The 12,047-nt window shown below is 40.9% G+C and overlaps 2 protein-coding genes across 3 annotated transcripts; one reads left to right on the top strand and one right to left on the bottom strand.

Annotated features, from left to right (window-relative positions):
* The first annotated feature begins 2,246 nt into the window (after positions 1–2,246).
* nle1 (notchless homolog 1 (Drosophila)) lies at positions 2,247–7,251 on the top strand. 2 transcript variants are annotated; one of them, XM_062433095.1, is made up of 13 exons: positions 2,247–2,292; positions 2,885–3,061; positions 3,492–3,712; positions 3,923–4,002; positions 4,091–4,167; positions 4,268–4,365; positions 4,578–4,770; positions 4,862–4,997; positions 5,120–5,166; positions 5,262–5,464; positions 5,604–5,763; positions 5,864–5,934; positions 6,203–7,251. In XM_062433095.1, exons 2-13 carry the CDS (start codon positions 2,927–2,929, stop codon positions 6,213–6,215), a joined length of 1,434 nt encoding a protein of 477 aa, XP_062289079.1. In that variant the 5' UTR covers positions 2,247–2,292; positions 2,885–2,926; the 3' UTR covers positions 6,216–7,251. The 2 variants fall into 2 exon arrangements, with proteins under 2 accessions (XP_062289079.1, XP_062289080.1); XM_062433096.1 differs by having other exon boundaries at positions 2,255–2,292; positions 2,900–3,061.
* A 1,756-nt stretch (positions 7,252–9,007) lies between these two features.
* Positions 9,008–11,822, bottom strand: slc25a1a (solute carrier family 25 member 1a). Its single transcript, XM_062433475.1, has 9 exons — positions 11,576–11,822; positions 10,975–11,082; positions 10,773–10,872; positions 10,279–10,417; positions 10,101–10,185; positions 9,851–9,955; positions 9,557–9,672; positions 9,407–9,480; positions 9,008–9,318 (listed from the first exon to the last, which is right to left on the bottom strand). The coding sequence occupies exons 1-9, from the start codon at positions 11,820–11,822 to the stop codon at positions 9,204–9,206; spliced, it is 1,089 nt and encodes a 362-aa protein (XP_062289459.1). The 3' UTR covers positions 9,008–9,203.
* Positions 11,823–12,047: the final 225 nt, after the last annotated feature.

Raw genomic sequence — 12,047 nt, 5'->3', positions numbered from 1 at the left:
GTTATGAACCTTCTTCCTGGATTATTTGCACCAATTATTGTACCCAAGTCTCTGAGAGTGTAATGATAAAGATATGACACAAATTTTAAATATAATTTACACATTAATTATTCTCAGAGCATTTAATGTTAGGTATGGATGTTGATGTGGACCTCTACACTGAAGTGTTTTGCTTTATAAATAAGTATGTGATTTATATGTGATGATAAGTCTAATGTGTATCACAACAGACTCTAAGACATTGAACAGAATAGTGATAAGATTAATTTTTGAATATATATGGATGGATATAAAGATTTGAAGTAATTATTTATCTATCTCTTAAAGGTGCACTCTGTAGAATTTAGTGGCATCTAGCAGAATGGATTTGGCAGAAATGGAATATAATATTCAAAAATATATTTTAATTAGGGTATAATCACCTGAAAATAAGAATTGTTGTTTTTGCCTTTTATAGCCTATCTACAGACTGAGCAGGTCTCCTTCTACACTGCCATGTTTCTACAGTAGCCCAGAACAGACAAACCAAGCACTGCATTTTTCTCGAAAAGCATGGCTGTAATAGGTTATCCTACACACTTGGAAAGCCAGTTGGTTGCTATCTGCAGCCTCACCGATACCACTAAATCCTACACACTGGTCCTTTAACTTATTAGCTGGTGTTTCTTGCATTAGTGCAATATGGAATGTCTTCTCTACTCCAATGTAAACCTGATGATTGTTATCAAAGAAAAAAAAATGTTGTTTGTGTTTGTGTGTGCATGTGTGTATGTTGTAGTTAAAATGTGAACATTTGGTTGAACACTTCAATAGAATCCAATCAGCAGAATGTATATTGGGATCTGTGTGTTTCTTTGTGGTAATTCAATACTTACAGGAAGATGAGAAGTGTTGGAAATGCCTTTCAGGTTCATCTGTGATTACAGTGACTTCTTTTATTCAAGCAGGACTTGTGTCTGATTAAAATGTGTCAAAACAAACATGTTTGAGACCAAATTAAATCAGAGACGGAGCGGCTGACTGTGAAGTTTGTTGACATATATAAGATATTTTACTTTGTTATTGTACTCATGGAATAATGCAACACGTTTTCACCTCTAAGCTACATGAAAAGTCATAATTTTCTTTGCTAACAAACAACAAAAGCAACTGAACTAAATACAGAGGTTACACTAATGGCAGCTGTGATTTGAGGTTAGTAGCTATATGGTTTTAAGAGTAACATCTATGAGAAACAAGTTAAAACAACCAGTCATCCACTCACCAGCAGGGAGTCTTTTTTTCATATCTTCATGCCTTCATAACTTGTATGGTAATATGACGGTATTTGCGTTGAAAAAAACAAGATGTAAAAGCTGAGCCACAAACCGCCAGCAGTGCAGAAAATACATGATGAATATGAGCGCTTAGGTAAGTTAGAGATAAGTTACAAGACAAAACTTAAGACAACAAACAATGAACATCAGTCCTACCTGTTCATCAGGTACCACAGCAGAGAAACAGCTGAATAAATGTCAGGAAATAATTTCTGAATGCTACAAGATGAATATCAGCTCGAACAAATGAACGAAAAAAAAACGTGCGAGTTTCATTCACCACAATCATAAAAACACAAGAATAATTCATATTTGCTGCCTTCAGGGGCTCCTTGTAAACTCCAGATTTCCTCGGGGTCTATTTTTGACAGTATTGAAAACCGTATCTAAACATCCTGGTGTTCCGTAATACCGCCCAAACCTATTATGCTACTACTTCATATAGGTAGTGGTAGGCAGGTATGGATTTTGTCCAAACACTAAATAAATTATTTTGATGATGATGATGGTGGTGGGAAATAATAATAATAACAATAATAATAATAATAATAAGAATAATAATCATCATCATCATCATCATAACACTTGGTCTTCAATTTAAATTAAAGGTACAGTCAGTTCAGTTTTTTAAAGATTTTAAGTTACCAAAGTAACATCCTCAGTTGCAGTGCTGTGATTTAACTCTCCGGCTTTGTTATGAAAAGCATTACATTTGGAATGTCATGAATTTGAGCCTGTCGGATTTCTCTTGCCATACCTGAAAGTTGACGTGGAAAGTAACGCAGAAAACACAAACATCCACACGGAAATGCTACACAACAGAAGATGGGCACGTTTCAACGGTTCCTTTACGCGCTTGACTCTCCCATGATCCTTTGCGCCAGCAGCAACTACAGCCCGTTGGAGCATCTCTTCTTTAAAGGGTCTTGGGTGTTACACACGTGGGGAGTTTTAAAACATCGCCTCCTCGCTTAAGGTAAAGTATTAACACATGTATGTGCTAATATTATGTCGTTGATAACGGGAGAGAAGCATGTAAACAAGTGAAGGTTGTCTCACATTTTTGTGAAAGCTGCGTAAAGAAATCTGAAAAGAGCCGCAGGTTAACAGCAGGCTAGCTGAGCTAGCTTGAGAGGTGGACACAGGCTAGCTAACAGTATAGGGATAAACATTTAACTTGAGTACTTCTAAATATTTTTGAACAACAGCGTTGAACATGGCTTTACTGTGGTGCTCTGTCTTGTTTTACAAGTTAAACTTATTTACTATTGATAGAGTCTGTCAGGTAGTTAGCTAGCTAGTTAGCTATGAATGTAGCTTTGAAGAATAGAAAACTGAGAAATGACAACACCTGATAGTGAACTATGTTCACTTAATGGCATAGACTCCAAAAATCCTTGAATTATATTATCTATCAACTTGTCGCTTTGATATCATGGACTGAATCGTTTTATCAGCAAAAATGAGCCTCGTGTTTTGAGAGAATTCTTTTTCCAGTCACAAAGAGGAAACCTTCGTCATTAACTTGTATAAATAAGTTTCATATGTGTTTTCACTTCCATTAAAAGATATTGTGTTGTCAGTCTTGGGTCTGAAGCAAACGAAGGAAGATGAGTGAAGACGTGGAGCGGCTCCTGATTCAGTTCCAGGACGAGCAGGGGGAAGTTCTGGGTTCACCTTTTGATGTGCCTCTTGACATCACCCCAGAAAAACTTCAGCTGGTCTGCAATGCACTGCTGCAGAAGGTAATTAGCAGGCATTATGCAATATAAAATAATAATTCAAATTGTGCTAAAGCTGTGCACAACTGCGCTTGAAGGCATTTGAGCCTTATTTGTTTAACCAACCTTTGTTGACGTGTACAGTATATACATTGAAAATGAAAACATGTCAAAGTTTCATATTGTTGCACTGTACCAATGACTGAGATTATTACTGTGTGTGTTGAATCTGAATGTGGTTGTGCACACATTTCTCCCTATTATGTAACCGTATCATAATAGCCAAAGGCAGGTTTATGTTTCCCCAAATGTATAAATACTGGTCTTAATCAAGTCAAATTGTATTGGTATTGGTTTCTGCTTAACCTTTCTTTGGTACGTTCATTAAGTTGTATTCGGCTTCAATTTTTATAACACAGTTAATACATCTTGTTCTGTCTTTTATCCACTGTAGGAGGAACCAGTGCCACTGGCGTTTTTTGTGCGTGGAGAGGCAGAGGTGGTGTCCTGTCTGGGAACTTGTGTGAAGGCTCTTGGGGTTGAAACAGAGCAAGTCCTGCCAGTGGTGTACCAGCCACAGGCCGTGTTCAGGGTCCGGGCTGTGGCTCGCTGTACCAGCACATTACAGGGACACACAGAAGCTGTCATCTCAACTTCATTCAGTCCTACCGGCAAGTGAGTAACTCTGATAAAGAACATTTCTTTGCCTGTTCATCATGGGGCTGTCTTGTACTCAGTTTTATCCAAGAGTCCTTAATGATATAATTACAATTAGAGAAATTCTGTATCCAGCTTTATTTCATTCACTAGGTGTCAGTGTCAGGATGCTTAAGCAGTAGTGGAACTAGCAGTTGTTCGTTAATTAATATTCTTTGTTCATTTCAGATATTTAGCCAGTGGTTCAGGTGATACCACAGTACGTTTTTGGGACCTGGCGACTGAGACGCCTCACCACACTGCCAGAGGTATAAAATCCCTTGCAGGGCAGCATTATCTTGTATACATCAAGATACAAATGATAGAGTAATAGAGCTGAGCTGTGCTTTATTTAAGGACACACACATTGGGTACTGAGCATCGCCTGGTCACCTGATGGCAAGAAGCTGGCTTCGGGATGCAAAAACAGTCAGGTGTGCCTCCAAATTCACACATCTGATCACTGCTGTATTTTAGAACACATCTTGTGTATTTGAGGTATGTATGTATTTATTTCTTGTGGTGTTTCTGTAGATCTGTCTGTGGGATCCAGTGACAGGCACACAGATAGGGAAGACTTTGACAGGACACACTAAGTGGATCACTTGGCTCTGCTGGGAACCTCTGCATCTGTAAGTGAGATTTCGTCACTCTATGAATTGCTTCCTATTATTTTACTTCTGTAATGAAATAACAGGAATGAGAGATTGCATTGAGTTACAGAAGCTAGTGGAGCAGAGGCTGTGTCTTGGGCTTTCTGTAAATGTATACTTGATTTTCAATTGGGACACAGTTTTACACATCCTGTTCTGATTGTAGTTTGTCTGATCTTTCTACCTTTCAGCAACGCAGGGTGTCGGCACTTAGCCAGCAGCTCAAAAGATGGCTCAATACGAATTTGGGACACCGTGTTGGGACGTTGTGAGAAGATCCTGACTGGACACACTCATTCTGTCACCTGTGTGAAGTGGGGAGGAGATGGACTTCTCTATACTTCTTCTCAGGACAGGACAGTCAAAGTTTGGAGAGCCAAAGATGTGAGTGTGTGTGTGGCAGAGACACTGACAGAATGAGGTGAATGAGTGGAAGGAGACATCACTGTGTTTTTATTTCTATCTTTGGATGTAGGGTGTCCAATGCAGGACTCTGCAGGGTCACGCCCACTGGGTGAACACCCTGGCTCTCAGCACAGACTACGTCCTGCGTACTGGAGCTTTTGAACCTGCAACTGCCACCGTCAACCCCCAGGACCTCACTGGATCATGTAAGGATGTTACTCTTTTGGGTTGAAATGCTATTCATACAAATACATTTGCTGTTCTATGGAGAAAAGGCGTTTTGTAAGAGGAGGATTTCATGTAACAAGCATTTCCTTCTGTCATCCAGTGGAAGAGCTGAAGGAGAAAGCTTTGCAGAGATATAATACAGTTAGGGTAAGTTCTGTTTATTGTGATCTGTTTAGGTCTGTATCTCTCTTGGCCCCTTCCTTGCATCAGTGCTCTTGTGTTCATCTGTTCTCGTTCTGCAGGGTTCAGCCCCGGAGCGCCTGGTGTCTGGCTCAGATGACTTCACCTTGTTCTTATGGAAACCTGCAGAAGACAAGAAGCCTTTGGCAAGGATGACAGGCCACAGCGCCCTGGTCAATGAAGTGCTCTTCTCCCCAGACACCAGGCTCCTCGCCTCTGCCTCATTCGACAAGTCCATTAAAATCTGGGATGGACGCACTGGAAAGTAAGAAAGGCTAGCAACATTGAGATGCTGTACTTGTGTGTAATACTGCTGTTTTCCAGATGGTGGTAGTGTAAGCCAAAGATTTGTGTCTATCCCTATGTAATTATGTCTCTACCTGCTTGTCTCCACGTGCCCATAGGTACTTAATGTCCCTACGTGGCCATGTGGCATCTGTGTATCAAGTGGCATGGTCAGCAGACAGCCGGCTGCTCGTCAGTGGCAGCAGTGACAGCACACTGAAAGTCTGGGACATCAAGACTGGAAAGCTTAATATGGATCTACCTGGCCATGCTGATGAGGTAAAGGGTTAAAGGATTCATAACAAGTGCTGTATCCTGGTTGTTCTGTACTGTTTTTTTTGTTTTTTTGTCCTAATTCCCTTGTTTGTGATCTTTGCAGGTTTATGCAGTGGACTGGAGTCCTGATGGACAAAGAGTAGCTAGTGGTGGGAAAGACAAATGTCTTAGAATGTGAGTGAGATGCCATTTTTGATATTTCGCCAGTTTTTTTGAAAATGTAATGGACCAGTGTGTAAGATTTAGTGGAACAGACTTGGCAGAAATGGAATATAATTTCTGTAAGTATGAATGATGAAGGGAAGGATGAGGGGAGGACTATTCAATTGGTTGCAATCTGCAACCTCACCACTAGATGCCACTAAATCTTACACACTATTCCTTAAAATACCGATCTTTCTTCACACCTAACCCTTTGGCACCTTGTGTTGTATATTTCCAGATGGAGACGATAGTCACACCTTTTGTTGCTGCTCCTTACTTTGGATGTCACATGTACCGTCCCGCCCATTCCTCTACTGTCAAGCAGCCCGATGACTGGAGTAGGATGACTAGAATCTACGTAATGCCACATTTGGCTCTATCACACTGTCTGTCAACAATGGCATTGTGTTAAGGAACTCTAATATCATCATGATGCAGATGACCTGTGCGGGTTTGAAACCCACGTGGGAATTTTACAAATATAACACTGTAAAGGTGTTTAGCTGAATGGGAATTGGCAGTTTATAATCATCAGGATATTAAACTGTTAAATATAATTCAGTATTGGCAACTCAAATTCAAACACTGAAAGAGTTGCTGTTAATGTAGGCATTGATTTGCCCACTTCAGATGTTCTGACATGCTTCTGAAATCATATTAAAGCTTTCTTATAGTTCCACGCCCATTTGCAGGGACCACAAACAGATTTTGCTTTGCGGCATGAAGGCTTTCTTTCTCACCTTGTACCAGTCGCGCAGCGCATTCATCACATAGAACCGGATTGCCTACAAACAAGGTTATGTACTTTTAAATGTATACATAGCCACATTTAGATTTTAAAGAGATGAAGGGAGATGAATGCATTCAAGTGTTGAGAGTAAAACAGGATCTAATTAGCACATCAGGAAACCAAATGTTTTTCTCAACAGCATGTGTGTCCCTCTACTTTTCCTTAAGCCTTACTACATCATGAACTATACATGTTGACAGGTGGAGCGGTGAGACGACAGGTGGGAGAGCTAATAACCTTCCTCTGTGATGTTAATGCTGATGGCGCTCGCCCTGCTCCTTTAGCCTTTAATCTCCTCTTTCCTGCCGTCAGCAAAGCCTCAACCTGCTGATTTTTCTGGCGCTGTGGTGAAGCCAAGTATCACCAACTTTCTGATTCTCATCCCACTGTGGGAAAAATCAAGTGCACAACTCCAGTTATAATAACCTGTTTTAAATTCGGTTTTCTTTCAGATCTGTGAATATTTAAAATGAATAAATATTTACTATATTACATCATGGCTAGATTTACTGTTCAATTTCTTTTATATGATTTTTTAACACAGATTTCCAGAGTCACTCATATCAAAATTTGTTAATCACAAGTTTATTGAAACCATATACCATGTAAGAGGTTTCTAAATCTGATCATGTAAATAATACTTGCATCACAATATTTTTTCTTACATCATACTTCAGTTTTTCTTCTAACACAAATGAATCTGTCAGTCTATCCAACAAGATCTTCTGAAATGTGAGTATTCACATCAGTATGATGTCTGATCCATTGTTAATGAAAAGCAGCAAAGCTTAAACACATAAATATTCTATACAGTAAAAATGTGCTTTAGGTAATGGAAACAAAATGGTTGACATAAAGATTAAACAATATTCTGTTGCATTAAATGTAATAAAGTTGTGCTATCATCAGGGACATTAGATTTAAGATTCTACTTAGTAATTTGGCATAGTGGAGTTAAAGGCTTCTGTGGAGCAACTAAGTCAATCAAAACCAAACCTTGCTTAGATACTAGTCATTTGTTCTGTTAGTGTGCTTCTTATACTGTATCTACTTCCCATTAGTTCAACATCTGCATATGTAAACAATATTCGATAAGAATGAGTGCATTTGAACATGACTAAAAACTAGCGTACAAAAAGCTTTTTAAGCAGGTTAGCTTGAGGTAAACTTAAAGAATATTAAAGTGACATAACGTTTGACTAAAAAAACGCTGACGGCTCAGGTACTTAAGTCAATAGCTTACGTGGACAAGTTTACATGTAACGATCTCGTGGAGTAGAAGCAAATTCACTTTAACATTTCAGGCTGCACACCAGTTGCCAATTACTGGTCAAATATCCCTAAATAAAGCCTTCACTTGAGACTGAACCAAAAGCTTTCCCACAGCTACTTGTCACATTTTGAAATTGTTAGTTAATGCTTCTAGTAAGAAATTACACTCTTACATCCTGCGTTTAAGACTGCACATGAAGATTTAGCTACATATGAAACAGTTTCCTTCAGTTTGTGCTTTAAGGTTTTTTGTATCAGATTAACACTTAGACACAATCTGCAGGAGAGGTGTTGACTCCAGACCAGTTTTTGTGGCCTCAATTAGCCTGCAAGCCGCTGTCGGTGTGTAACGGGAAAGACGCCACATCAAGATTCATGCAGCCATGCTCTTGTTGACCGCTGTGGCCATAAAATACACAATGAACAGCGATCTAAAGTTCGTCACCAAGACTAGGCAAGGACATACTGCGGGTGTTTTTTGCGCGATAACACCACGAGCACAGTCAAGTAAGCGATTACAACACCTAGATGTGTTCAAGTACTGCACTGATAATTTAAAGTACTGCAGCGAATGCTGTTGCGTCCAATAGCATCTCAGTTCTTCGCTCAGTATATTAAGTGCTCAGTGAATCAAAAGACACATTTATGGTTTCAGTACAAAGTGATCACTCTACTACATGTACAGTAGCAACTGTCATAGAAAGCTGAAACATAATGTAATATTCCTTTTTGAAACATAAAGTTTTTTTTGTTTGTTTTTTGCTTTTCTTCCACCTCTTATTCTAGCCTTTGGTTAATCATACTGACTTGTGTTTCTTCTCTAAATAAACTCATGTTTCTTGTTATAGACTCACGAAAACAAAACTAGTTTGGTCAGAATAATACATATACTTAATTTTCCTTTTCTTTAAAATAGAATGATCCATCTTTATTCCTAAATCTAGAGAAGAGAAATGTGAATGTAAATGTGCAACAAGCTGCTCTCCATCCTGTATTATCACTGTTTTCAGGGAAAGTCCTGCAAATCATTTGTGTAGCAGACTGGAAACTGGTCAACATGAAGAGTCATCTGCTCAGGGTGATGCAGAGAGCTATGAACGAGAGTAGAGGTGTTCAGTTGTGCGTAGCATGAGGCACTGGTCTGTGCTTCCCTCTGGACCGCTTTCACTGTCTGTCTCTACTGAGTCTTCCATACATTGTTGAGTAGTTTGACCACCTCCTCGTAAATGACGAAGACGATGGCCACGTCCAAGCACACGCGGCCAAGCCTGGGAACGGTACCTTTGTAGAACCTGCAGGCAGGAAGAGGGGAGGTAAGTCTACAGTAATGTCACAAATGACCACACAGCAAGTATCAGGAGCAGTATACGGGTTACTCACGCCTGTGGTCCTTCGTGCTTCAAGATCTGGAAGGCACAGTCCACTGTGTTTTTGTAGCGGTGAGCCTCCAAACCCTACAAAAAGCAGTGTGTGTTTAGAAATGGCAAACGTGATGACAGTAATGAAATCATCAGAGGGCGTGTCTCCTACCTGCATCCTGGTCTTCACCACATCCAGAGGAGTATTTCCAAAAACACTTGCTGCTCCTGCGGTAGCTCCAAACATCGCAGTGACGATCGGATGCATTTCTTTTCGGGGATCATCACCTTAGCAGGCAAAACCAAAAATGTGCATTCATGTTAAATGCGTGAGACAATGGAAGGACAACACATCAATGTTCAAAAACAGCTGCCTAAGGAGCAAAAAATAAACATGGGGGAAAATGTCAAAAAAAAAAAAGGTGAACTAGATTTTGCTTTGCAGCATGAAGGCTTTCTTTCTCACCTTTGTACCAGTTGCGCAGCGCATTCATCACATAGAACCGGATGGCCTGATTGGTTCCTTGTTTAAGCACAGTTGCTGTCAGACCTTGATATGTCCCCCTGACACCTAAATGAGTCAGATAATGTGTCATTATGGAGCACAACCATTGACAAAACATTTATATTTTATGCATTCAACTGATACCAGTACAGCTGACTGTATTGTGTGTGTAATAATAAGGTGAAGGGAAGTTAATTAAATATGTTCTTACCTTGTTCTCTGATAATCTCACTGACTCCATGAAAGAAGCCTCTGTAACGAGGTCTGAGGGAACACTGGTCATGGATCATCTTCACCTGGAGGACGAGGTAAGAACCAGTTCATTTATCACAACAGTAAAAATCTTCCTTCAGTTAAAGAAATGTGTTATAGCGTCCAGCTCAACCGACCTTTAGCGTTTCCATGGGGCAGACAACAATGATGGCCTCTGCTATACCCGCTCCTAAACCACACAAGAGGCTCCGCGTGTTGTCAAGCCGACCCGTGGCATCCCGCATGGGGTTGCTGAGCATTTCAAATGTGCCAAATCTGTAAGAAACGATGGCAATAATAATAAGAACCAACCCCGAAGCAACACAAAGGAAACATCTGTCATACTGATTCTTCTGGAGTCCAACAGAAACAGTTTACTGCCCAAATTTCACTTTTCAGAAACTCAGCACTGAATTTTCTTGCTTGAACTACAGTACTTAGAAATGCTGTGACATAACTGTGAAATCAGTTGGCTGTAAAAGTGAGTTCATGTTTAAAATCCTGCTGATCTGTTTCCCTCCGAACCAAAAGGATGAGAGAGGCAAGTGTTTTTTTAATGCAACTTTGTTATTTAAACTCATAATGTGTGTATTTTCATGAAAGCTACAATATGTTGTGTGTGCATCTTCACCTCACTGCAGACTTGGGTATTGATCCGTAAAGCAGGGAGCTGAGACCTCGATACAACCCTCTGAGCCCATGATCCTGCACGGTCAGTTTCACACAGTCACCTGCACATAGACACAGGCAAAGCATCCAGGAGTGATTAATCTGGCAGCAGATTGGTTCACACCTGCAGTCAGACAGCAGTCACACATGTCCCAGTGACCTACCAATCCCTCTGTATCGTGGCGGGTTGGCTCTCTCGTCTAGCTGCAGCTGAGTCTTGACATACTCTGTGGGGAAGGTGATACAGATCTCTATTCCTCCTGCAATGCCACCTGAGTGAGAAAGAGGAAAGGAGAGATTTGGTGACTCGTATGCAGAATTGTTCCTGAATGTTCTGAGAAAAGGAAGAACTTGCTAGCATTTCCTTTTTAGCATAAATAAAATGAGATGGATGCGCTGCAGAGTGATGCTGATGCCAGATCTTTCCTATAGTGTGTCTGAATGAAATGCTAATGTGAAGTGATTACACAGCAGAGCAGAGTCTGGATTGAGTTGGAAAGAATAGCCTAATTAGCATCTATCTAATGCGCAGCAGCATACTTCAACATCTTTATTTTTAAATGAAGCCAAAGGAATAAGATGTGAACGAACATACAGGCAATGTAAAATAAGCTGTAAGCATCACTCCTGGCTGAATGCGTTTTGACCCAATTCTGCATGGTCAGCGTCAATGGGCGACAGATTGAGATTAGGATGTGCACAAAGCAATAGGCAACTATGTGCTGGAAAATCTATTGGATGAGTATCTGTGTTGCAAAAATGAACCTGCAAGGATAGCCTTTCCAGGATGCGTGATTTTCCTCCCTCCGACTGCTGCAGCCGCCAGGTTCCTTCTGGCCGCATATAGCCGCTGGTGAGCCGGCAGAGAGCCCATCCCCGCCGCGACGGCAGCGGCGGTCAGACGCTGCGATGGAGGCTGCGGATGGAGGTCTGAGCTCGGGCATCCTCGCCGGACACCGCCACTCTCGCACGGCCCTTCACACACCGAAAACGGCTTCAGCAACGAGGACATGTTAGTCGTCGGGGCTGGTTACAGTGAAATCTGTCGATGTGGTAATGGTCCCACTCAGACAATGTCAGACAACAACAACACAGGCAGGACGGCGCACCAATGTGGAAGCAGGGAGTGGAGCATCAATATTCAAATAGCGGTCAGGTGATGGGGCCGACCATTGGCTAACCGTGTTGCCTAATGAAATTATTCAGTCACGTGAGTTTGCATGACTTTTGGCGACCA

Source organism: Scomber scombrus, chromosome 14 (assembly GCF_963691925.1).
Source record: "Scomber scombrus chromosome 14, fScoSco1.1, whole genome shotgun sequence".
Taxonomy (NCBI): domain Eukaryota; kingdom Metazoa; phylum Chordata; class Actinopteri; order Scombriformes; family Scombridae; genus Scomber; species Scomber scombrus.
This window is presented reverse-complemented; position numbering and strand designations above follow the sequence as displayed.

Coding starts and splice junctions, on each gene's coding strand:
- slc25a1a (XM_062433475.1), bottom strand. CDS start 11,822: ATGTCCTCGTTGCTGAAGCCGTTTTCGGTGTGTGAAGGGCCGTGCGAG. Junction 9,956..10,100: donor TGAGATTATCAGAGAACAAG/GTAAGAACATAT, acceptor TGACTCATTTAG/GTGTCAGGGGGACATATCAA. Junction 9,673..9,850: donor GCTGCGCAACTGGTACAAAG/GTGAGAAAGAAA, acceptor TTGCCTGCTAAG/GTGATGATCCCCGAAAAGAA.
- nle1 (XM_062433095.1), top strand. CDS start 2,927: ATGAGTGAAGACGTGGAGCGGCTCCTGATTCAGTTCCAGGACGAGCAG. Junction 3,713..3,922: donor TCATTCAGTCCTACCGGCAA/GTGAGTAACTCT, acceptor TGTTCATTTCAG/ATATTTAGCCAGTGGTTCAG. Junction 5,465..5,603: donor TGGGATGGACGCACTGGAAA/GTAAGAAAGGCT, acceptor ACGTGCCCATAG/GTACTTAATGTCCCTACGTG.